Raw genomic sequence first — 26284 nt, 5'->3', positions numbered from 1 at the left:
TATCAGCACGTGCTTGGCAAAGGTGTTTGCCTGGGTCAAACAAAACCAACTGCTATGCAACTCTGACAAGTCTAAAATCGTATTGTTTGGTCACACTCCTGGTGACGAATGGAGGCAATGGTGGCCCCAGAATTTGTCCCCCCCTGTAAGCCCAGTTACCACTGTAAAAACCTCGGGGTGAAACTAGATGCGGATATGTCCATGAAGTCCAAGGTTCAATCCGTGGCAGGCACCCGTTTAGGGCTGCTAAAAACGATGAGGAATTTTCTCCCCATTCTTCCATCTCGCATAGGAAGACTGTAGTTTAAAGCCTTGATCATATCAAGGCTGGACTATGTCAACGTGCTATACCTGGCTCTCCCCGAATACCTACCAAGCCGCCTACAGGTTGTACAAAAAGCGGGGGCCAGGGCCGTACTTGGGGTCGGTTCTAGGACACACATTACTCCCTGCCTAAGTCCCTGCACTGGCTCCCAGTGGAAAAAAGGGTTACATTTAAAGCCCTGGTACTAGCCTTCAAGGCTTTACACAATATTGGAACTCCCTACATCAGAAATAAAACTCAGTCCTACACTCCATCTACAACTTTGCGGTCTTCTTCACAGCACCTGACAGTCGTGCCAAAGTTCTTTCGGTCTTGAAAGGGGGGGGGGTTGGGTGGGGATGCTCTTTTCGGGTAGTAGCCGCAAAGCTTTGGAACAGCTTGCCTCTCCGTCTTTGAGACAAGTGCATGACCTTCTTGGCTTTAGGCGCCTTCTTAAAACCGGGCTCTTCCAACAGTAAGGAGGCATCTGCTGTTTGTTTACACTGCTTTGTCAAGGGTTTTGAAACAGCGCTGGGACAATCTCTGGAGTAGCAGCGCGCTCTACAAATACCTCAAACAATAACTCTTTTGTCTTTCCATGAAGGCCTATTTTAAAGGTATGCAGCTACTGTGGCAAGATGTAAGCATATAGATGTGTACGCTAAATTTGAGTGTTGTGAATGTAGTAAGTAGCAAATGATATTTTGAACGGAAGCATCAAGCAGGTTGATATGGTTGTTATCACAATAAATAAACCGCTTCCATTTTGCTGCATAGCAAGCTCTTGTAGTAGGTCTTCTGGTCTCTTTAATGATATTCATAGTCTGGTGGAAGATTCAGATAACCAAACTAGGGCTTCATGTGCCAGATCGCAAGGTTTGGGATCTGGATGTCTTATCTCTCCATGGCTCCGTGTGAGGAGACTGGATGTGAGATGTAATTTTTGTGAGGAACTACTGAGTTTCAACAGGGTAGTAAACCAGGGCTGACGGGCCCAAGTGTGAGGTACCAGGATTAGTGTGAGTGATGTTTGTCTGAGCTTCCGAACCACTAGTGGAATGAGTGGGAGAGGCGGAAAAGCATACGCAAATATCCATGACCAATTCATCCATAGAGCATTGCCTTTAAATATTGGGTGTGGGTACCTGGAGGCAAAGTTTGGGCATTTTGATTTTTGGTGTGTGGCAAACAGATCTATGTCTGGGAAGCCCCACATCTGAAAGAACTGGGAGGAGAACTTGAGTGTGAAGTTCCCACTCGTGTAACTGTTGTCTCAGTCTGCTGAGCAGGCAATCGGATCGTTAACTCCTGGGAGGTGTTCCGCTAGGAGATACATTTTTTGATGAGGGGCCCATCTCCAAATGGTTTGTGCGAGGATTGACAGTTGGAGTGTGTGTGTTCCCCCCCGTTTCAGTATGTAATACAAGGCGGTCATGCTGTCTGGGCGTATTAGGACAACTTTGACTACAAGGTGAGTTTGGAAGGCTAGAAACAATTGTACAAAAAATGTGTACCCCTGTAATTAGATAAGCACCTATGTCAGGGGACTGGGGGTTTTCTGCTAGTTAAACCTCGCCCCCATCTTGAACCATACAGGGATACTATTTCCAAGCCCCTTGACCATAAACTCTACTTCCAATTTAGAGTCAGTACCTTGCCTATAAAAACCTATAAGGTCAGAAGCGGGAGATAGAAAGTGCCCATAGTGTGCTGAACACTCAGAAAAGGTACCAATATGTTCTCTTTGTATGCCCCGCCTACACTACCCCACGAAAGATTTGGCTAGTGCCTATATGTCAGAACTTGGGCACCAGGCAAAGCAGCATAGCCTTAGGAATTCTGAGGACTGATCCCTCGCTTTGTTATGCTATCCCCCTAGCCAAATATCTAAAGAGGGTTTGGTGCATCAGATCAAAAATAGCACCAACCCAGAAAAACTTAACACCCTTGCTACCAGGTTCTCCCTTCGCTGAAGCTTCAATTTGATCTTTGTATGGTATTTTTGAACCTCACTGTGTCAATTTTTATTACTTGTATTTGAAATCGGTTTAATAACTTGTGCATGGAGTTTTATGAAATGTTGATTGCATTGACTCAATAGATTTTAAAGATTACCTTTTATTTGAATAACCCTGTGTTTTGAGCCCCCCGCCCCCGAGTTGTGGTTACCACATTATAAATCTTGCTTGTATTATATGGTGTATGATATATGATTCTGTGGCGATCCCATTGATGAAATTGCCAACTTTTAAATCCCCTAAGATGTAATGATTAATTTTGTTTGTTTTACAACTGTTTATATTGATTTGTAGATCAAACCATAAGTCAAATTATGTATACTGTGTTGCTTTTATGACAATACTGTTGCAATAAAGCTTTATGAAGTGAAGTACTTAAGTCAGGGATTAAACAACAAATGTACAGATAAATACTTAGGCAACTATTGTAACAAGCATTGGCATAGCCAATAGGTCTCGCTTTTGGGACCTTTTAAGTATTTTGTTATTCAGCATAATATCATTGGTACAACAGCATCAACTGTTGCATGGCTAAACACTTTTAATGTCCCAAATGTGAGCCTATTGGCTATGCGAATGCTTGAGGAAGTTACTGAAAGTTTGAGCTATTAGCGTTGCAAATAATAATGCAACACCAGTAGTTCAAACTTTCAGTAATGCAAGACCTATTGCATTGCAAATGCTAGTTCTTATTACAGCTGAGATGAATAGTAGGCAAATATAAATGGAAGAATGCCAAAATATGGTGTTCCGTATCCTATCACTGCAATGAACCCCCAATGAGCCACTAATTGCTGAGATGCATCTAGGAAATGTATAGGAGGTTGATACTACCCCCGCCCAGGCCTGTGCAGAAACTGACTCATCAAAAGTGAACTGTTAATTACCTGACGAATTGGACAGTCAGATTAATACAATTTACAGGTGAGACAAAAAGGGTGAGTTGTGTGGACCATCATAAGACAAAAAACTAAATTGGAAACAGAAAAAGGGCAAGGAGATTGCCTGACAAGGTGTATAGAACTGCCCCGTCTCCATTAATACGAGGTTTGCTGCTTGACAGATTCTGGAAGTAGAGTAGCACAGGCTGAGGCTTTCCTGTTATTCATGGAAAAACAGTAATCCAACAAACCATGTCAAGGGCACATGCGTTGGAATCCACAGAAGAATAGTACTGGGTAATTTCATATAACCTTTTTTGGAGACCTGCACCACATGAGGTCAGCCACTGTAGTTTGATAATGATCCACTTATGAAATAGTATGCCCAATCTGCATGGTACAGAGTCAAAAGACTGCACTCCATGATAGGGGTCTGGGGAGGGGGTGGAACGAGCGGGAGGTGAAATGGAGGTGTGTGAGCCACACCGTGAAAGACAAAAGAAAGGCATGGCTGTGATAGTTGCAGATAAAGCTGGGCATGCCTGTGCTGCAATAAAAAAGAAAAGAAAAAGTGCAGCGTCCACTTAGAAATGTGTACATGTTGTTTCAGCACTTACAAAGTGCAGGCCGGTACATTAGTGCTATGGTGAAGTGGGGAGCTCCCTGGGAGTAGAGGAATGAGTTCACCCAGAGCAGCCAATGCTGCGGGAGGGAGGAGCAGTGAGGATTGAAGACGCGTTGCTGCCTCATTAAGGGAAAGGCTGCGTCTATTGTTAAAGTAAAAGCGCGGCATGAGTCACATGAGGTTTTTCCGGCGCAGCAGTCCTGCCTACTGTACATGTGTGCTCTGTGGCGGGGACGGTTGAAGCGAAGAGAGGAAATCAGAGCGGCCACAATGAGCATGCAAGCCTCAAATGCTAACAAGCTTAAATCATAGCTAGCAAGCAAGATGCGCAGCCGCGAGATGCGCTCTGTGGTGGGGGAGGAGCGTTGAAGCGCTCGCTTGGGAGAGAAAGCCAGATGAAAGCCAGATGGCGCCTGATCGAGCGATGCGAGGAATGTGTTACTGGGCGCGTAACTGCACGCTCTGGGCCAAACAAAAAGCTGTAGTCTGCTTTTTAAAGCCCACTCACTAAATGTCTCGCCAGACAACGCACGCGGTGGCTCAGGCGAGACCTAAAAATGGGCAAACAGATCAGAAAAAATGGGCAAACAGATCAGAAAAAACAGATGGAAAACTAAAAACCCAGATCCAAATCTAAATGAAAAATAATGTAATAGTATCAAAAGGACAATTAGTGCACAAAACACATGATTAATGTACATAAATAATTACATAGTGCAAAATACATTTTTTATAATTATCAATATATTCTTATTGCTCTAATCTATAAGCCATGTTATTTTTGCAAGTTATAACTTTATTAGTTGACTAGCATTATATTCACTCCATTTGATTGTGACAAGATCACCAATGGTTAAATTTATCAGAAATACTGCATTTGTATAGGCTACTTTATAAGCCGAACAAAATTTTATTCGTTCCATCTGATTGCAAAGCGCTACATAATTGAAAATGTTTGGTTAGCATAATGAGGAGATATAGGCACTGTGAATGGATCGCGTGAACCACTTACAGAAGTGCTGTGCATGCTGCAATGACTGGCATAAACAGCCCGGTGAGGGCCGGAGAGCATTCCTTCCTACTGCCCCTCTACATTACCCCGCCTCTCTTTCATCTTTCTTTTTCTCTCCTCTCTTTGTAGTTTGAATGTCACCTAGTACTTTTCAGAGAAGTTGGATGCCTCAGAAGATAGCGATAAGTTAAATGATATTTGGACACCCGCCAAGTTACGATGCAAGGAATTAATGATCACTGTCTGATACTCTCACTGATTTTAACAAGTAGCATCGAAAGTAAGTAACGTGTTTTGCTGCTTTGTTTCTCTTTAAGAAATTCAATAAAAAGACATTTTAAATAAACTATCTACATCAAACAAGGTTTGTACATAATTCAATTACTGGGAAACCATATGGCATATAGGAATACCACCTAAAGAGATGTTCTATCATCTGAAACATAATACCAGAACAACATGTGCCTTTTCTAGTTCTTGGAAAACCTAAAAATTCTTTAAGAAATCTAAAACGTAAAATGGAACAGCATAAATAACAAAGGTTAGCCTTCTACAAATATCAATAATTATCCGAAAACAAATAGTGGTTTACAAAAGGAAGAGAAATATAATGCTAAGTGAAATGAATTATTTTCCCACCAGCAGTGTAGGCAGAGGCAGTCGTCATGGTCTTCCGAAATGGTGTGACTACAGCTGCCTTTTCTGCTGCCAACTCAGCCACTGATTTCGGTTTTACTGGGACACCCTGTGGGATGTTATTTGGCGGCGGTGCTGGAAAAATCACTTTACCATCCTACACGGAATACAAGCATCAGTTAGGGACGTGTAAACACTTGTAAACCAACACTCGAATATTAGCGATCTTAAACACTTGCAATAAGAAATGCAAACGCAAAGCTTATGTATGGTGAAAAAAGCAGAGCAATAGTGTCAACATATAAAAAAAAATGATGCGTGATACATTAAAACCGTTGTTTAATATAAATACTATTTGTACATATTCAATGGAGTTCTAGGACAACTCGCCCCTATAGACAAAGTTAAACTGCAACAACATGCCATTTGTGAATCTTTGTTTTGCATTTATTATCTTCTACCCTTGTGCACATTATGCTTTTATGACAGAAATGCCGTTGAAGAACACCCAACTAACATTCATCGACAAAATAAGAAATCATCAATACCATGGCCTTTCATAAGAGACAAACCTTTAATTACATTTAATTTTTTCAAACTGTGAAACAGCTCCCTACAGACCGAGACTGAAGCATGCTGGCTCAGAATGAATCACAATATATAGGGCTTAACATGACTTGAACTCAAGAGCCTCAATGAGGAACAGCTACCATGATTCGTATAGGGAAAAAAATCAATATAATTTTAGGAACATTACATACAGAAAGGCTTAAATGAAAGAACAGGAGTGAATAATTGTGGATGTGGGAAAAGGGAAATAAAAAACTTCCTGAAAATGAATAATGAACAAATCAACAAAATAAATAATACAATAGGCTCAGGCTGTGAATAATGATTTGAAAAGGGATTATAAAAATTGACACTAATGGAACTAGTAAAGAGAGTACTATTCAACAGGCAACACAGTGTCGTAAAACCAGAAAAGAAGAGCCAATTGTCAAAAGCCATTAGGACACGCTATCTGCTAAAAAAAAAAACTGACTTGAACACTAGAAACAGATGGTAAATTCTAAACACTATGAGGTTTGAAACGGGATCAACAGAAATGTGAAGATTATAGCTTACCTGTGGGGATGCAGTAACTTAAAATGTAATTGCTAAATAAGGTTTTATATTCCAAAATGCTCTGAGTACAAGTAAATCATGCACTCAAGAAATTACTATCAAAAGGAAAAATACATTCCCATGAAATGAATATATATATAAAAATAATTGATTGATATGTTTTATGTTGATATAAACAAATGAAAAGTTGATAAACCACATGAACTAAATTTGTATCAGTACATGCAAAGTTCGAACACACTAGTTGGATGTCAGTCACTAAAAATGGGAAAAACTACTTTTTAGGCAAGCCATAAGTCCCTGAGTGGGAAATAAAGAAAACGTGAATTATCCTGTAAGCATCTTTTCATAGCTTGTTGCGTTTTAGATTCACATACTCTGCATACTCCTGCCATCTAGTGTTGGCATAGGAAGTTGCACATTGATTTTGTTTAAAGAAGTCTTTCAAGTCACGAGGTACTGAGTTACTAAGTATTGCAAGTGGGGATCAACGCTACTATTTGTCGCACAGAGGGTAAGCGTACATATGGAGTGGAAAGTCAGGATTGTATGATGACCATGCATATTATATTATAGGTGTGAGGATTAAAGGAGGAGGATGTGGACCTGTGAAAATGACAGTGGCTCCCGGAGAGGTGGATGGGCTCATGTGCACCTACCGCACCACACGCTATGAACAGAAGCTTACTGGGTATCATTTTTTATTCATAGCATTTGTGGCTGTTGATACACATGCTCTGTGTAGACTGTAAAACACTATACCTTAAAGTGGTGCAAATAAGGTTCTCAAAACTGTTTTGCAACTTTAGTTTGCAGGCTAAAACAGCTACATAATAAGCTTTCCTGAAAGTATATGAAGTTGGATGTAGCTGCCTTGCAATTATTGACTATCAGAATAATTTCTAAGTAAACCATGGTTGTACCATTCAATTGGGTAGTGTTTGCCCTAGGAGGGATAGGCAGGGGTCTACAGGCTTTGTGGTAGCACATTTGGATAAATGTGACAATCCATCTATATATGCCAGTTTAGATATTTACTGACCCTTATGAGGACTAGCCAATGCAAAAAATAGTTAAGTTCTACAAAAAGCTTTACTGCTCTCAATGCAATAGTTTAGAGTGTGTTTAACATCTAATGTATGAAGAGCTCTTTCAGCTACAGAGTATGGGTGAGGAAAAAGACTGGGAGCTCAATTGTTTGGATGAAGTTGTAAGGAAATAGGATCTTGGGAGTGGGAACTTTGGGATAGTCCTAAGTAGACCATGTCATTGCACATCTGAAAGAAAGGCTGTTATCAAGTAAGAGCTTGTAGCTCACCAATATGCCTTAAAGATGTAATAGCTCGCAGAAGAGTTATTTTACAAGAGAGGAATTGTAAAGGGTAAGGGTGTAATGATTGGTTCGAAAGGAGGTCTCATTAGACTTGTAAGAACGACATTGAGGTTCCCGACAAGAGCTGGTTAGACCCTGGGTGGAATGATTCTTTTGAGGCCTTACATGAAAGTGTTAATGTCAGGGACTCTAAATAGCGAATAACATTCCCTGTTTTGCAAGAAAGTGACCACAAACGCTAAGTGAAGACGTGTAGATGTGTAAGCTAACCCTGACTTAACAGTGGGTTTGAGAGGATATATTTATTTCGGACAAAAGTATAGATCTACCAGCTTCTTCAATGCACTCTTGTGGCAAAACGGAGGTAACCAAACTCGAAGACCTCAGTAGCCAGACTGCGAGTGAGTGAGTGAGTGAGTGAGTGAGTGAGTGAGTGAGTGAGTGAGTGAGTGAGTGAGTGAGTGAGTGAGTGAGTGAGTGAGTGAGTGAGTGAGTGAGTGAGTGAGTGAGTGAGTGAGTGAGTGAGTGAGTGAGTGAGCCTTGATTTGTGTGGGAAGGTCTGACCTGTTGGGGAACGTCTTATGGATAGTGACAAACATTTCCAGAAGCGTTGAGTGCAAGGGTTGTCTGACGCAGGTGGGGGCTACTCAAACGAGAGTGAGGGATGTTTGCTGGAGCTTCCTCACCACGCGTGGGAGAGGAGGAAAAAAATAAGCAAATATTCCTAACCAGGATTGCCTTCGAATTGCGGATGCGAGGACCAGGAGGAGGCAACAATTTTAGCATTTTTGTATGTGGTGAATAGGTCTGTTTCTGGAAAACCCCCGTGATGAAAGTAAGAGAGCAGGATTTGTGGGTGAAGTTCCTACTCATGAACATGTTGACGCATCTGTCTGAGCAGGTCTGCAAAGTCGTTGTCTACACCTGGAAGATGCTCCACTTAAAAGGTGTACCTAATCACTTATGGCCTACTGCTATATTCGCCAACGTTGAGAGCTGCAGTGAGTGCCCCCAGTTTCTGTTGGTATTACATTGAAGTCATGTCTGTTTTGTTCAGGACTACCTCGCCGTGTATTTCCTGAAAGAAGGTTTACAGAAGTAGGTCACTAGCTAGAAGATCTAGGTGTTTGATATTGAGACCTCTTTAATGAGGGGAACACAGCCCCTCAATTGTCATGCTTTTGAGAGGTTGTACCCCCAACACCCCGAGAGGAAGGCGTCGGAGGTGATGGTCACATGCGGAATGGGGTCTATGTAGGGATTGCCCTGTAGTAAGTGGTTACTGTTCCACAGCTGCAGAAAGCAACGGTTATTCGCACAATTAATTAACAGTAGATCTTCCCAGTGACCTTTTACCTGCAATCCCTGTGCTGAATGGCACTCTTGTAGGGGGGTGGATGGGGAACTATAGCTATGCAGGAGGCCATCATGCCCAGGAGGAGCATAACTGTTCTGATTATGAATAGCAATTTGCCGGTAAACAGGGCAGCAGCTACTGAAGAGCCAGCACTACTGGTCAAGGACTGGATTTAGACTGGAATCAAGAAAAGGCTACACTTAGAGGTGTTGGATATCAGACTTGGAGAAGTTTATGGTAAACCCCAAGCTGTGGAGGATAGAAATAGCAGCTTGAGTGTTCCCTAGGCACTGCTGCCTGCCTGCACGCACTCTTGATTAGCTAATCGCCTAAAAAGAGAAACTCATTGATACCCCCTTCTGAGGTGGGTGACTACCATTGCTAGACATTTTGTGAAAACCTGAAAGGTAGCACTTTGAATTGGTAGTGCTGCCACTTACCAGGAAGTGGAGGTAGTGCAGAGGCACAAGGTGGATAGGTATATCGAAGGCAGAGTCCATGTGGTCTAGCGCGGTTATGAATTCACCTTGCTGTAGTAGCTAAAGGACTTCCTACATGGTTGGTATGTGAAAATGTTCCAAGAGGATGTACTAGTTGAGGGGCCGGAGATTGTGGATTGGCATGATGGTGTCGTCCTTTCTGGGGGATAAGGAAATATCAGTTGTGTAAGAAACTGGATTTTGTTGCACCTGACCCTAACTGACCCACAAAAAAATTCCACAGACTGCCAGTGTAGGCTGTGTGACATGGTGCAAACCATAAAGTGAAAACATGACAGGGCACATCCATGTGTACGATCCCAAAGTCACTGCATTTAATATGTCACCTCTACAGCAGGCATTTGAGCCCCAACGCAGAGTGCATTGTATTTTAAATGAGCACATATCTGGAGGAGCAGATATGCCCCTGTAATGTCTAGTTCTAATACTAGATATTAGAAGTGAACAGGGAAGCCATCGTAAAGTATGTACTGGGCTCTGGCCAAAACTAGTTACCAAGCTACATAATGGCTTCACGGAAAGATATGGTGTTTGGTATCAAACACATTTCGTATTAATAAACCCACACAGATTCCAGTGTGGGATTTATTAATACATGCACATAGAGGGTACCGTAAAGCTACCCCCTGAAACATACTAGTCTTTTAGGATGCTGGCTGACCGGTTCCGTCCAGCCTGCCACCACAGTTGAGTTTGACCACCTAGGTGAGAGACCCACTCTCAGCGGTCAGAAACAATAACTGCTCTGCCAAGAGGAGTTTAGACCTCCTCTAAACAGGATAGCTAGTAAATTAGCATTTCAAGGCAGGGAGCCTCAAATAGTAAACAGTCTTGGGTATGCAAACCTGGCTTCTCCTAAACCTGGAGGATGCCTGCCCTGAGGCCCATTTGGCATCAGGACTGGAAGTCTTCCTTCTCAGGCATGACATGCATATCTGCCTTGTGATGGGCGATAATATTGTCTGAGGAGGAGCCTTTATTGGGATATGATCCAAGTCTGAATCCAACGGTGAAACCAAGCAGTCCTCTCATGGGTCACCTTTAAGTTGCAAATGGAATGGACCGTTACAAGCCTCTGATTGAAGGGATAACATATATACATATATACGCTTTCCGTGGCTGAGAAGCAGGAGGACCCTTGCATGTAGCTTTCCCTTCGCTGGGCTTTGCCTTCCCTTTGCTGGACTTTGTTGAACACCTCGCGGTCCCCGCTGCGCGGGTCCCGCTTCGCCTTCGTGTCAAGGCGCTCACCGTGTGGATTGCAGCACCGGGGGCAGGAGGAGGAAGCACAGGGCTGCGAGCGCCAGGTGAGGGACAGGGACTCCATTGCCCAGGAGTCCCTGCGCTGTAATCACCTACACCTGGTTGCTCTCCCTGTTTGCCCCGCCCTGAACGCCGAGTGAAAGGCGCCTGTGAGTTGCTGCCTGTGGGAGACGCTTTCCGTGGCTGAGAAGCAGGAGGACCCTTGCATGTAGCTTTCCCTTCGCTGGGCTTTGCCTTCCCTTTGCTGGACTTTGTTGAACACCTCGCGGTCCCCGCTGCGCGGGTCCCGCTTCGCCTTCGTGTCAAGGCGCTCACCGTGTGGATTGCAGCACCGGGGGCAGGAGGAGGAAGCACAGGGCTGCGAGCGCCAGGTGAGGGACAGGGACTCCATTGCCCAGGAGTCCCTGCGCTGTAATCACCTACACCTGGTTGCTCTCCCTGTTTGCCCCGCCCTTGAACACCTCCCCTCTATATTAGGAGTAGTCCTTGCCGCTTCGCGGGAGCGAGCGGGAGCGCGCCGGGAGAAGCCCGGGACAAGGGCGGGTCCGTCTGTGGCCGTCCGGGGCCGCTGGAGGCCGGGCTGGGCCACCTCACTAACAGCTACGGGCCAGGTATTGATCAACCCACTGTTGTTGTAAGGGTTTGGTGAACTACTTGCTCATAGGTGGGTAGAAAGGGGGTCTCTAGCATTATGGCTAGCTCAACAAGTTCCTCCACTCTGCTGCCTCCTCTGGGGGAAGCTGAGCCTGCTGTCATGGGCCCCCTTGACTCCTACTTCAAGCGTTTGCCGCAGGATATTGATAAAGAGATCGCTCTGGCAGAAAGACGAGCCGGGCGTAGGCTTTCGATTGAGCTCCTGAAAAACCCACCGGAGAAAATCCAAGGTTTGAACTTTCCTGCGCTGGTTACACCATTATCATCCATTGTCCTACCAGCCACCCAGGACTTATCACTTGACGTGCCTCTGCTTACTGAGTTACCAGCTAACTCTTCATCGGACATTGTAACAACTAATTTATCTGTTGTGCATCTTGATGTACCTAGCCAAACAGTAACAGGGGAAGGAGCTTCAGAAAATCACTGTGTACAAACAGAAGCGACTAAATCTAAGCCCGGTGTTAAGAGGAAATGGGGAGCTACTGTAAAAAAACCACAACCTTTAAAACCTGCTAGAAAGTACAGGAAGCTAGGTACTAAATCGACCTCTAGTCATGTCCCCCCAAAGCATGACGCATTAATGACAATAGGGGAGGCCGAAGCAGCCCCAGTAGAAGTGGACCCTATAATTATGGTGCCCCCGACAATATTGGCGGTGCCAGTCCCAGATCCAACTGTTATAGTACCCCCGGGCTCGCTATCCCCTAATCATGATCTTCTGATAGAAGTGGAAAAAATAATGCGTTCCCTCCTTAATCCAGTAGAATTAAGACTTAAAAAGCTAGCTGAACAACTTGACCATCTAGAACAAGCTAGCCTAGATAACTTTTTTTCTATTAAATCTTTAATTAAGTCTGGCAAAAAAATGGGTGAGTCTGGGAACTACCAACAGAAAGGTGACAAAGATCAAGGAGCCGTGTTGGTTGACCTACAATCCCCGCCTGCAAGTGGTATTCCTGTACAGGTTAATAATAAAGGGGGGAATAGCAAGAATGTTCCTGATCTAATGTCCAGCAAAACCAGTAGTAATTGCGGGAAACCGAAGTCCAATAACATCAGCAATAAGGGTAGCAAGGACAGTGTAAAAAACCCACCTACAACAACTAGCAAAAATGCCACACCTTTGCCAACCGGATCGGGAAAAACTATGGCCCAACGGTCAGGAAATGATAAAACTCACCCTAGCAATGGTATCGGGATCAATGCCCATTGCATTGGGAATGGGATCAATACTTGTGTGACAGTGGAAAACACTCCCACACTGAGCCATGTTCCCCCACAACAAGTCCAAACACAGACCCAAATAACCAAATTGCCCCCACAACAAGTCCAAACACAGACCCAAATAACCAAATTGCTAACTAGGATCCCGCCAGTACAGCTCACCCCTGACTCCTACCCATATGTGGCCATACTTACTAACGTCCCACCCCTAACGGAGGGCCAAAGAGAAACCTATGACATGCTAAAAAACAAGGTCATGCATTGGCTTTCTGTCAATAGACCGCTCCCAGGGGGAGTGGATGGGCTGATAATTGGGGCCAGAAGGGTCCACTGGATAGGGAATACTATAAAAAAACAGGGGGGTGAGTGCATTATAATCAACTTTCAGGATCCAAGGGTTGTGGGGCTGATTACGGGGCAGGGTTGGAACACCAATATTGGAGGGATTGGGGTTGTGGACCTTACTTTTTATTACCCCAGACCGGCGATCTATCCAGGGGGCTCCTGGGAGCAACCGAGACCCAGCCCTTGCACTTGGGTAGAGGCTGGCCCACCTGCTGCTCCCTTATTTAGATCGACTAATTGCTACACTGAGGCATTTAACCCCTATAATGGGCAGGGGCAGATGAGGTGGGGATGTTGACAGAGATCAGTTGAACAAATACGACTGGAAGAGGACATGGTTGGGGGAAAGAACCTTGATGTAACATTAATACCCCATGATGAAACGAGCCAAAAACTCGAAGTGGCAAATGTGAGGGATGTAGACATTAGTGAATGCCCGGAGGGGTGTGTGGGTGAACTGGGTCTGCAAACTATTATTTGCTTCAAAGATGGTACAGATGCTAATTGTATAAATTTTGTTCCAAGTGAGGTTCGTGATTGTGGGAAGCAGGATGATTTACCGCCTATGGCACCTAATGCCAAGGGGATTTGTGTAGAAAACATCCTGGAGAGATTTTTGTCATGGAATGTTGCGGGGTTGGGGGCTAGATTGTTGTCACAGCATTGGATTGACTTTGTAAGCGGGTTTGAAATGTGCCTATTTCAAGAGATGTGAGCCAATCCACTTCCTGGGTTACTTAAATTTCTGTATACCGGCAACGAGAGGCCACAGGGGTAGACCTATGGGAGGCCTTGCAGTCTGGATTAAGCAAAACTCAAATGTAAAGGCAAAAATGATTGATCTAGGTTGTAAGGATATTCAGTTACTGAGATTATCTGTAGCCAAGGGTTCAATAATAGACATTTATAATATATATGCCAGGGGCACGAGTCTAGGGAATTCTGTTACCCTAGAAGCTCTATCCGCTTCCCTTGAATCCCAGTCAATTGGAAACAGAGTAATTTTGGCTGGTGACTTGAATAGGACATTCGAGCCCCTAGAACATACTGCATACCCAATAGGACTAGAGGAAGATGCCCTTTGGGACATCCCTAATCTAGACCTCCCACCAGTGAAGCGGTGGACTAACGATGTTTTGTTGTTGAATGCATTATGTTTGGAATATGGTCTGAGGGCCCTCAATGGCAGGACAAAAAGTGACCAAGGTGGTAATTGTACATACGATAATGGACATAATAAAAGTAGGATCGACTATGTCATCTGCAGTCTTGAGTTATGGTGTGGCGTGGGTGACATGGAAATTGTGGGCAGAATAGAAAGCGACCATAACCCCCTCTGTGTCTCCCACTCATGGTGGAAGGCCGCACGAGCCAACTCAGTGTCAGGTAGTGGGAGCGTACCTGTTATGGCCAATGACTCAAGAAGGGTGAAATGGCCATATGTCCTGGCTAATTTGGCCACCTTGGAGTCTATTAATTTGGAGGTAGACAATGCCATTGCAGCCATGGAACAAGTAGACCCTGTACTACCAGGCTCTGCCCAAATAACTGATATACATGAGACATTCTTCTCTTTGTTAAAACCGCATTTTAGCAAGCCTCTGAAGGCTAATAGGAAAGTACCAATCACAATGCCAACCTGGTTTAACAAACAGTGTAGGGTAGCTAGGCTGGGGTTGGGCAGAGCACTTAAAAGTAGGGACAAGGCCTCGATTAGAGCCACAAGGAAATATTATAATAACAGTATTCGAAAGGCTAAGAAGCAGTGGGATGAGGAGTACTGGGAGGAGCTACTGGAGGCTTCAGGTCAAAAGGACTCCAGAACGTTCTGGAAAATTGTGAAATGGGGAAGAGGGGGCGCCCCCAATAATCCCGACAACAATGTCGATGAGGCATTGTGGGTCGAGTATTTTAAACCCCAGTATGCTGAGTGCAGGGATATAGTGGCCATAGAATCTATCCCTTTGGTATTTTGCAAGGGTGATTTTTTCAATACCAAGGATGCGGAAATTGTAATTTCAACACTGCAGGGGGGAAAAGCCCCCGGGCTGGATGGAATCCCTTCAGACATTTTTAAACATGACAAGGTCAAGTGGGCAAAATATGCGACTCTGTTGGGAAATGGCTTGGCCAAAGGGGCAAAAATCCCCAATATATGGAAGGGGGCTATAATAATACCGATTTTTAAGAAAGGCGATCGGTCACTCCCAGCAAACTATAGACCAATAAGTTTGCTGGCTACTATGCAAAAAGTAGTGGGGAAGATGCTTGTCGACAAACTTATGGCGTGGGTAGATGACAATAATGCCTTATCCCCTTACCAGGCAGGATTCAGACGTGCAACCAGTACGGTCGACCAAATTTTTCGCTTCACCATGCTACGGTGGGGGACTGTACTCCTGGGTAAAGGCAGCCTTTATGTAGCATTTGTAGATCTAAGGGCTGCCTTTGACTTGGTGCCCAGGTGCACGCTGTGGGAGGTTTTGTCCAAAATAGGGGTCCCTCTTGATTTGCTCACGTTGATAATGCGTCTTCACGAAAGCAACTATGCCAAGGTCCAGTGGGGGAGGAATGGGGAATCCACTACTAACTTTCCAGTTGAGCGGGGGGTGCGGCAGGGATGTGCAATGGCACCCCTGCTGTTCTCCCTGTTCATCAATGGCATCGTAGATAGGATGTTGGATGCAATGGTTGATGCACCTTCGTTAGCGGGCATCAGAGTTCCAATTCTGATGTTCGCGGACGATACCTTGATTGTGTCCAAGACCCCGTCGGGTCTCCAGCGAGCCCTGAATATTTTTGACGCATTTTGCAAAGAACGGGGTCTTGAGGTCAATGTAAATAAAACCAAGTTGATGGCCTTTGGGCAAAAGCGCCAATCTCAACCTAGGGTATTTTTGAATAATATTAAGTTAGAGCTAGTAAATGTTTTTACATACCTCGGGGTTGAGATATCAAGCAAACTTGGTTGGTCAAGACACATAGAGAAGGCGGTGCTGAAACATCAGCAAATTTCAGGAGCCCTTAGGGTTGAGCAAGTAAAATCCAAGACCAGGCCCATAAAACCAGTTCTTATGGTTTATGACGCGAAAGCCTTGGGCGCAACCCTCTATGGGGCCGAAGTCTGGGGCTTTGAGAGTCTTACCACTATTCAAAAATCTGAGAACAAGTTCTTGAGAGGGATAACTAGTCTTCCCCAAAGTACCCCATTAATACCGCTTGTCCTTGATCTAGGTAGAAGATCGCTCAAGGACCGTGCCCGACTGAGGCCAATCCTTTATTGGAGACGGCTTTGGACAACCGTGGAAATAAGGCACTACGCTGAGGGGTTCCTAGCATTAGCCAAATCAGATGTTTTCCGTAAAATTAAATGGCTAAAAACGCTTAGGGACGTCCTTGCTGAACTTGGGCTCTCCAAACTATGGGAAAACCCCCTTGGGGAAGTATTCCCTAGTAAATCCAATATTAAAGAAATATATTGGGATCACATTGACCAGATACTATGGAGGAGCGTAACCTCGGAATCCATGGGGGGTAGATTTCTGGAAATCAAACAAAGACCATCCCTAGAAAAGTATTGGGACAGTATAACTGTCCCATTAGACAGGAAACTATTTTTCCAGTTAAGGGCAGGCTCTCTCCCCCTGAGGTGCTTGACGTCAGGCTGGAGATCTAGTAGTGGTTTGTGCTGCCCGTCATGTGGGGCCCCCAATGAAAACATTGCACATTTCCTGTTTTTATGTGAGTCCTATGCAATTCCAAGAAAATCATGGTTGGCTCCAGTATGTAGGAATCTTGGTGTCCGAAGCGGTGTGGAGGGGTTGAGAATTATCTGTTCCTCCACTGAAATGTCCATCGTAGTTGGAACAGCTAAATATCTGGGGTGGGCATGGTCCATAAGGAGGAGGGCTCTACTCCCCAATGTGTTTTGAACTTTACATTTTTATATTTTCCTTGTCTGACTAATTCTTGCAAATATCTACTGGGAGATATATATGAATTTTAAATCACAAAATGCGGCTAACATGTATGGTATGAGTTTTTTTTTGTGTAAACTTTGGGAATGGTCCGTAACGCGGAGGTCCCTATACCTCAACATGCATTTAGTTTTCGCATAGTATGAAAAAGCTTATTTTATTCCAATTGGTAACAATTTTAATGCTTATGTATTATGTATTTCTAATTATGAATTTATTGTAACAGAATGTTTGATGTTTTAAAATGTACGAATTTATATGCCAGTGCTTTTATGAGTGTATAACTCGAATAAAGCTTTTTCAATTCAATTCAATATATATATATAATTATATATCTTTGATTCTGGAGACCCCTGATTGAAAAATGAAGTGGTTAAGTGGTTGATGGAGGGGGGGGGGGCGGGGGGGTTGCGGAACAGGGGGAGGAGGTAGTGGTGCCGGGGAAAGGGGAGGAGGACTGAACTGAAAGGAGGAGTGCTTTAAGCTGTGTCCTTAAACCTCCTGGATGCTGGTGATGCCTCCAACGGGACGTGTGAAGTGAATTCCTCTACAAAGACGACCCTCCTTTTTCTTGGTAGGGCGCCAGTCTTTGGGGATTGGACCGGGGGGGGGGGGGGTGGAGGTGGGGGGAAACATCCGTGGAAATATCGCTGTGTGAGGGTGAATGAATATCTACTTTTGTTTCGGGTCGAGCTCTTTCTAGAAATTTGAGAACTCTGTGAAGAAGTCTCAATCCTTGGCGCAAAAGAAGGTGCAGACGGACACGTGCCGTTGGCTTCTAAGAGTGTCTAGGCTAAGTGCTGAAAGCAGACCGGGATCAACACCTTTAGGAGAGTCCAGTTTCAGCTCGGATGCCTTTCCTAGGTGTTTAACAGAGCCTGAAGGTATCATTTCTTTTGTACAGGACTGCAAGCCCGACTCAAGAGTGATCCCCTGGTTCGGAGTGCTCGGTTATGAGAGTTACTGTGTGCCTCTGCTTTGACCATACTAAGTCCGAGTGTGGTCACAGGGTTTACCTGAACACCGCAGGCAATTCAGAAGATGTATCCTGCTGCCTCTGCACAATCCCCCGATGTTCCCACCAACCCGCTGATGTTTACTCACATGATATGGTCGTGCTCTACATTGGGGAGGTTTTTGTCAGAGGTCTATCCCAGCTAACTCAACGCTCCCCTTGGGATACTACGGAGGCGTGTTCGCTAGGACTTTTCCCACTGCCGAAGAAAGCAAAATTGTGATGCCGATTTGCGGGCTTGGCCCTGATGCTCGCAACACGATTAAACAGCGCTGGAAATCTCGCACAGCGCCACAGGAAGGCAAATGGAGGGAGGAGGTCATCAGATGGACGGCAGAGGAACTGGAAGCGCTCCGACGCGAAGAATATAGACGTTTGAGAAAGGCCGATTTCTCTTGAGTGGGCTCAGTTAATAGAGCAGTTTAAAGTGGAAACAGACGGTGACACAGTAAAGCCTCTGGATCTGCTGACCGACTAGATAAATAATGCCTGGTTCTCAAGTGAGTTGCAGTCTGGACAGAGGGGTTCTCCCCCACCTGCTTTTCTTTGCATTCCTGTCTTGTTCTCCCACTCCCTACCCCCGCTTTTCCTTCCATTCCTGTCCAGTCCCTCCCCCCTGTTTAGCCCCCCCCCCCCCCCCCCCCGGAGTTCTCTCGCTCATTAGTATGATTGGCCCACGGGGTACTCGCCCCGGAAGGGGACGATTAGAAAAGAAGCAGCTAAGTTTACAGTTGGGAGGGAGGGAGGGTAGTAATGCAGTGGGATAATTAGGGTGGGTGTTCGGGGAGTATAAATGACAATGGACTGATATATCGGGGTGTGCAACTCCAAGCATATTGGGATATCTATGCATGGTTAGACTACCTGAATGGTGATGTAACATGCAACTTAATTAGTAAATGTAGAAGAATGAAACCACAAATATGGATGTATACTGTATTTGAACAACGAACTATGAACAAAAATTGTTGGAATGCATAATGTAAATACATACCTGTCGATTCAAATAAAAATTGTGTTTAAAAAAAAATTCTGAAAGCGGTCTGTGTGGGGACCAGCACCAGCTAAGGTAGATGACACCCCTTCTTTGTCATCAGCCTCGTATGCACAGGACGCGACATCAAGGCTGGGATGGAAGACCGGGACGCCCTAAGATTCCACATCATCCTCCACTTATTCCCCAAGGGGTCTGCTGTCCTGAGGATGCACTGGGCTTCTTCAGCTGGTTATTTCTACATTTTGATGTGGGCCCAGAGCCTGTCTCAGATAACGAAGTGTGAGACACAAAGCACTCAGCCTTGTTATGATCTAGGGATGGACAGAGTTTGCAGTTGCTTTGGTGGTCAGCTCAAGGATAATTAGTGTGAGATCAAGGGCATTTCCTGAAGGCATCTGTTCCATCACCTACTAAGCATCAACGTTCTCCGATGAACAAGGCTGGAAACAGAAAGCATGCACTTTCAGGATTGGGGACCAAATGCTGCAGAACAGTCTCAGATTTTTGTTATTGTGGAGGAGAAATAGTGGAAAGCGGCAGTCACCACAAAAGTGTCTTTTGGAAGCAGGAGTGGCGGGCTGCACAACAAAAGACTAAAAAACAAACGTGGTGCATGTTGAATCCAGGAGACTGGTCGATACACGTCTGAACCAGATGGCGGAGAAAAACAATAACAATGGAGTCGCTGCCCATGAGCAAAAAATCTACTAAGGGAGAAGTCATTTGAAAACCCATAACTTGAGACTTCAACAAAAACAACTTGCAACGCCCAGGTCCAAATCTAGATGGCAAGAGTACACCGAGAATATTTATCTACAGTCACACATGCTACAGACTATTAAAAAATCAGTGAGGAATTCAGTTTACCCTGTGAAAGCTCTTCCATGGTACCAATATTTTAGCAAATTTCTAGGGAAATTCTATCATTATATAACCTTTGCAGAGCCCATGTACCTCCATTACAGTCCATTCCATCCAGCCATGCAGTGACTGGTGGTAACAGTATGATGTAGTTCACAGGTATGATGTAGTTCTTAGGCACCAGCATTTTCCCTTACACTGCCAGAATTCACACGAGTTGATCTGGACTAAACTATTAAATGTTTTGAAGCCAACAATGGACTCAATACGTGGTCAAGACCCTGGTCAAAATGCATATCTCGATTGTACACACTATCTAAATCTTTATTTCATAAGCGAAGCAGTAAAGCTAATTATTTCTGCTACCCTCGAGGGACGCCTTTCCTTAGGATAATACAAGGTCATGAGTGGATACTCTAAGAGGCTGGCACGGCACGATTCAGCAGGGTGTCATGGGAGCTTGGAACCATGTTGGGAAAATATGTATAGCTATATAGATCTAAAGGATTTACTAATGCAAATCACAAACCTTCATCACCACAGTTCCTCTGACCACATGGTCCATGGTGCCATAATCAAACTGATCCTTCAGGTCCAGGTAAAAGTTGTCTTTATCCGGACTTATGGCCTTCAGAAGTTTGGTAATGTTGTTGGAGTACAATGTACTTGCTTGCGTAGCCATTCTGCTTGGAAGATCCGTATAACCAATATGTGTGATACCCTATTAAGAAAATTCAGGCAAAAAATAAATATAACAGTGCAAGTGCAGGAGAGCATATTACTAAACAAATTTTCATAGATCTAAACTATTTGAAACCATCAGAGCTAATTAACAAAAAAAGTATGAATGCCAAAATAAGAATTTTTGTAAAAGCCCATCAAACTAGAGAAGACAGTTAAGAGAAAAAGAAAAAACCAACAAGTTTATCGCATCTGCCAAAAGGTAGGAATTATTGAAAGGTCTGATCTAGGGTTTAACTATGACCTAACAGATGTTTCCCGACCCAAACTTATTTTCAACGCACCGGGCCTGGTGGTGGCCAAGCGAGATATTGCTTGTCCCTGGGGCGAACAAGAAACCCCTACACTACAAGAATGGAAAGGGGGTTATGGATCTTTACATTGCTGCAGAGAGGGTCATATACAAAAGTAGCGGTTACCCCAAAAAGGTCAAGAAAATATGGGGTAGTTGGATGAGACAATGGTCTGAGTCCGAACGACGGGGACACCCAATCCACTGCAACTGGGGTATCGGCCCAATAGTACCTTGCTGGACCCGGGAGGGAGGGAAAGTGGATTGTGGGAGGCGGCCCTGCCGTGATGTGAACCAGGGTCTTAGATGTAATTATGTTTGTACTTTAACACCTTAAGTGCTGCTGTCGGCCAACGGTCGTCGCGAGCACAACCTCCCCAGTGCTGCGCACGACCGTTGGCCGACGGGCCAGCATTCGTTCGTCGAACGTTCAGCAGTGGGCGCTGAACGTTCGACGCTCTTAAGGTGTTAATTTGTGTCCCTCCGAAGTTCACCAGAAGTGGGAATTACCAGGTGACAGAATGTGGTCTAAGTGCAATTTTGTTGTTGCAGTTATGTCAATGTTTACAGTTGATGCTAAATAAAATAAAAATATATTTAAAAAAAAACTACGACCTAACTGCATACATTGAGGTTTTCTTGTGGAATGTGTCAAAGCACGGAGACACACACACACACAAAGTGTTTTAACACCAACCTTATGCACATATAACTCTCCTGGCTTGGTAGTTTCAATGTTTCCTCCAGCTTCAGAAGCAAGATCAACAACAACAGAGCCTTCCTTCATCAATTCAATCATATCTTTACGGAACAAAATGGGGGCCCTCTTACCTGCAAAGTAAAAACAAAGTTACTGTTATAGTGGAGCTATGTTTAACACTGCATACATGAGGGAAATGAGAATCAGTGGAAACACCAGTGTACTAATGGGAAGGGAGGCAAAGCAGATAAAACTGCCCAAGACAGTTCAGAGGATACAGTAAAAAAAAAAATCAGGGAAAAAACGCCTTTAAAAAGGTTTAGAGAAACCTTGCGTTTAATACAAGTGGAAGTCACAATAGGAGCAACAAGAGAAAACAATTTAACCCAACCAAGATGTGCATCTTACACTGAGCCGGAGGTAAAAATATATCAAGAAAATATATTATTTATCACTTTGAGCAGAATACGGACGCGGAATATAGCATAAAGAGGAGTGAATGTTAGCCAAGCACTTTAAATACGTGAAAACGTTCTACCATTTGCACTTCTCAAATGCACCCTGCTTTCTTACATGCATGCAAGCAAGCTCGAAACAAACAATATAAATCAAGCTGGAGTAGACTTGGTTTACATACAGATGACCACTTACAGTTGCTACCACAGCAGAACATCAGCATTTATGAAAGAGGCTCACAAATCAACCAGTAAAATGTGTTTGAAACATCTACGTTGCCAAAAGTGAAAAAGCTGACACGGAGCTACAAATACATTGCAGAGCTAGCATATGTAGCACACAGGGCCATTTGAAAACAATGTTTAATAATTTAAGCATTGTATAAATTCGTTCTGTACCACAGTCCGCCACACAAAGGTGCACATAAACCCCTTTCCACCCAGACACCATTCACGTACCACAACCTATTCCTCCACTCTCATCTGCTGCTAACAGCTAGGAATTCCCCCCCACTCCCCAAAGTCACCAATGAATGGGCCTGCTAATGTTGCCTACATCAACACTCCCCTTAACTATGATCCACAGCAGGCAAGTGTGCTTAAATTAAGCTCCGAGCATCTTCTGGCACATATTAAGATTTGTGCTTCCAAACACCTTAAACCAACTGCCATCATGGCACCACCTCCCATTTCCCACAGGGGTGATCTGAGCCCAGGCATCTCCATATCTTAGACTTCCTACGAGAAAAACAGCACAAAGTGCTCAAACTAGCGACCAACCATATGACTGTCCTCGTCAGCAAGCACAGTTTCAGGTATTGCCAACAGTGCCAACCACATCTCGAATGTAAGCTACATGTTTTTATCCACGTCAGTAAGTAGTTTTTCCCACACACTTTTTTTCTCAATTTAGACCAAAGTCTTATCATTTAAAAAAAAAAAACTCACATGCAACTGGTTAGAAAACTACTACAATTTAGGTTCTACAACGGAGAAGAGCATTTCAGAAAATCAACCACAATCTTTTACAGTCCACTCTTGTTTGAAAACATAATTTGCCTTTTATGTAAAAGACAGTAAAAGATTTTTTATTTTTTATTTTATTTTTTAAATAAGACTCATTTAACACTCATACCAGGAATAAGAGCCGTGGTGATGATAATGTCAACTTCTTTGCACTGTTTAGCGAAGAGCTGCATCTCTGCTTCAATGAATTCCTTGGACATTTCCCTGGCGTACCCTCCTTGTCCTTCCCCAGATTCTTTTAGATCCACCTCCAATGGCTCAGCACCGAGAGACTTGAACTGCTCCAAAGCAGCTGCTCTAATGTTGCATTGAAAAAAAATAAGAGTTATTGCTGTGGGAAAGAAAGCAGGCCATAGGAATGCAGCCCAGTAGCACACAAAGTACTGCAAATACCCTAGAAAAGCAACCTATAGAAAGCACGCAGATGCCTGGCTGGTTAAGCTCAGTCCACAATACACTTTAGTCGAGTCTTACCGTATGAACCCATCTTCTGCTACATATTCACAAAACTTAAAGACAAAGATTACTTATGAATGTTAGACACTCGGAGATGTGCAAAGAATGGCTTTATTTTCTCTGTCTGAACCAAAGTCCATAAAAAATGCCCAAATAGGATAGGCCATAAACTTCAATAATTTATTTTTATCTATATAGAAAAGTTACTCCATTTCTAAGAAAAAGAACCAGCACCAAAGAACAAAATCATACTGGTTCATATATTTGTGCACAGGTTCATCAAATGGTTTAATCTACAAATCAGGTGTCATTACAAGCTACATAGAACACACAAGGCACTTTACTTTGCATGGAGATACATGTAATTTGTTTTGCTAAAGTTTAAACATTGTACTTGCCTGGACGCGAGGGAGAAAAGGCTGGCCTGTTCTTATTTAAAAGTCTAAAAGGATGCAGTTCCGGGCAGCTCTAATCATACACAGTTTAAAACTCAATTTATAATACCAGTTATGTTTCATGTAAAAAGAAATTACGTCTCCACCTACCTGGTGTCAAAACCACGCACAACGGCTCCCATAGACCTGGCCGCTCCTGCTGCAGCTAACCCAGCAACTCCACCACCAATGATGAGAACCTATTATTGAAAAAAAAACACATGGGCTCTCTTATTTACAGTTGCGTTATTCCAACGTATCAAGGAACAAATAACAAAATCAAGACACCAATGAAGTTTTATAACTTACACAGTACAAATGTGAAAAGTATTTGTCCAACTGCAAATGACAATTTTATAACCGCATACGAATCAAGACCCATTGCATGAAGGGGCTCGACTCAAATATGGTGCATCGTTGCAAATGTGTTACGTAGTGATTTGCAACATTTGGGGAACACAATGTCCTAGATTTATTCTTCAATGTAACCCCTTTGGCTCGAACAGCTTCGACAACACTATACCTCGTTAAAGCCGTTTTATTCTTAGGGCTATGAAAAACACGCTGGAAAGGGAAGACTGCACAGTTCTGCATTTCATTACAGTCTGGCAAAAACAACTGCAGTTTCATGTTTACTTTGACGAACAACTCTATTCTCCGGAGTCTGGATTGTATCCTTGGTAGATCACTCAATCGAAGCCGGTCCCTTGGGACAAGCAGAGCTCCAGCAGAGGGGATCGAGGCACGGGTCTGGGATCCATTTCATGTCAACAAGAAGCAAAGGAGTAATAGGGGCCAGCGTCCAAAACAAGTGTATGGGTCATTGGAAGAGTGCCATGGGGACGTGTGTTTGGGTCGGACAGTCCGCTCTAGCTAGAAGGCTGTGCTGGCCAGGAAGAATCTGCAGCCCCTCCACTTCAGCATACAGCTGTTCACCTCAAAACTAGGGCCCAAGCACTCGCCTTCTCTAGGCAATGGCAGGCAGGGACTACTACTCACCATTGCATGTGTTTAACAAGTTTACTTTATTTTTGTGGTCAATATGTTGAGAACGTACAGGAGTTGCAGTGAAGTGGTTTAACCTGCCCTCATGCAACAACACACCTGTAATCCCACACATGGTAAGTAGCATGAGGACCAGGGGAAGTATTTAATCGCAACACAACTTAAATGGCAACATAACTTTAAAAAACAATGTATGTATGTTTAAACCACGTTCTAAACCGCACAAGAGATATGAATCTTTCTGAACCCCACTGTTACAAAGCAGCACAGTTCAAATTCCTTCTTCATTCCACAATATACATTTTTGCTTGAATTTTTATTTGCATTCCTTTAGAATGAAGCAACTTTAGCAGAAACCCTGTATTATGAACCATGACCATTCATGTGACCATACACATCAAATTGGCAACAGATCAATAGTGAAAATCTTTTTTTTTTTTTAACTAAACAAACAGTAGGAGTACAATACACAGAAAACATAAGATAAGGACCAGAGCGGGAAAGTCAGGTGGAGCAGAACAAAGCGCTAAGGAAAGCAAGCTGTGCAGTTCTCCCACACCGAGAAGGGGGGGATTTAAAAGTGCACTTAAAAGCAAGAAGGGAGGATTCAGCGTGTAGTAGAACAAAAAAAATGCATTACTGAGGAAGGGACACAGAAGCTCAAAGTATCTGAAGATGGAGGGAGTGGAGAGCGTTTGACAGAAATATAGAGGTGCCGCTCGAAGCTGCGTGTAGGATCTGCGGGAAGGACTCTGTTGCTCTGTGTCTGCTGACCCCGGGAGCTCGAGTGAATTGACTGGACGGCGAGGGAGAGCGGGACTGCGAGTCCCAGGAACGCCTGCGGCTCAGTCATCGGCCGCACCTGGGTGACTCTTCCCACCTGACCCCGCCTCCTTCTCCCGGGAAACCACCCTGAATCACTGGGAATAAAAACACAGAAGATAACGCGGGACGCGCGCAGGCGGGCGCCAGGCTAAGCCCGGGCAAAGGGCGGGCCGTTTGAGGCCGTTAGAGGACAGAAGAGTCCGGTCCGGGCCACCTCTCT

General features: G+C 44.1%; 1 protein-coding gene across 2 annotated transcripts in view; it reads right to left on the bottom strand.

Moving 5' to 3' along the window:
- Positions 1 to 26284, bottom strand: part of NNT (nicotinamide nucleotide transhydrogenase) — a 405237-nt gene that overhangs the window by 259292 nt on the left and 119661 nt on the right. For both annotated transcript variants that reach the window (XM_086960606.1, XM_086960607.1), the window contains exons 6-10: positions 24346 to 24434; positions 23454 to 23641; positions 21861 to 21994; positions 20660 to 20851; positions 5480 to 5633 (exon numbers count right to left, since the gene is read on the bottom strand). In XM_086960606.1, the coding sequence (XP_086816732.1) occupies positions 5480 to 5633; positions 20660 to 20851; positions 21861 to 21994; positions 23454 to 23641; positions 24346 to 24434 (757 nt within the window). The remainder of the gene's footprint in view (positions 1 to 5479; positions 5634 to 20659; positions 20852 to 21860; positions 21995 to 23453; positions 23642 to 24345; positions 24435 to 26284) is intronic.

The sequence above is a fragment of the Lissotriton vulgaris genome, chromosome 3_1 (genome assembly GCF_964263255.1).
Source record: "Lissotriton vulgaris chromosome 3_1, aLisVul1.2, whole genome shotgun sequence".
NCBI classification, from domain to species: Eukaryota; Metazoa; Chordata; class Amphibia; order Caudata; family Salamandridae; genus Lissotriton; species Lissotriton vulgaris.
The sequence above is the reverse complement of the archived record's forward strand: the minus strand, read 5'-3'. Positions and strand labels throughout refer to the sequence as shown.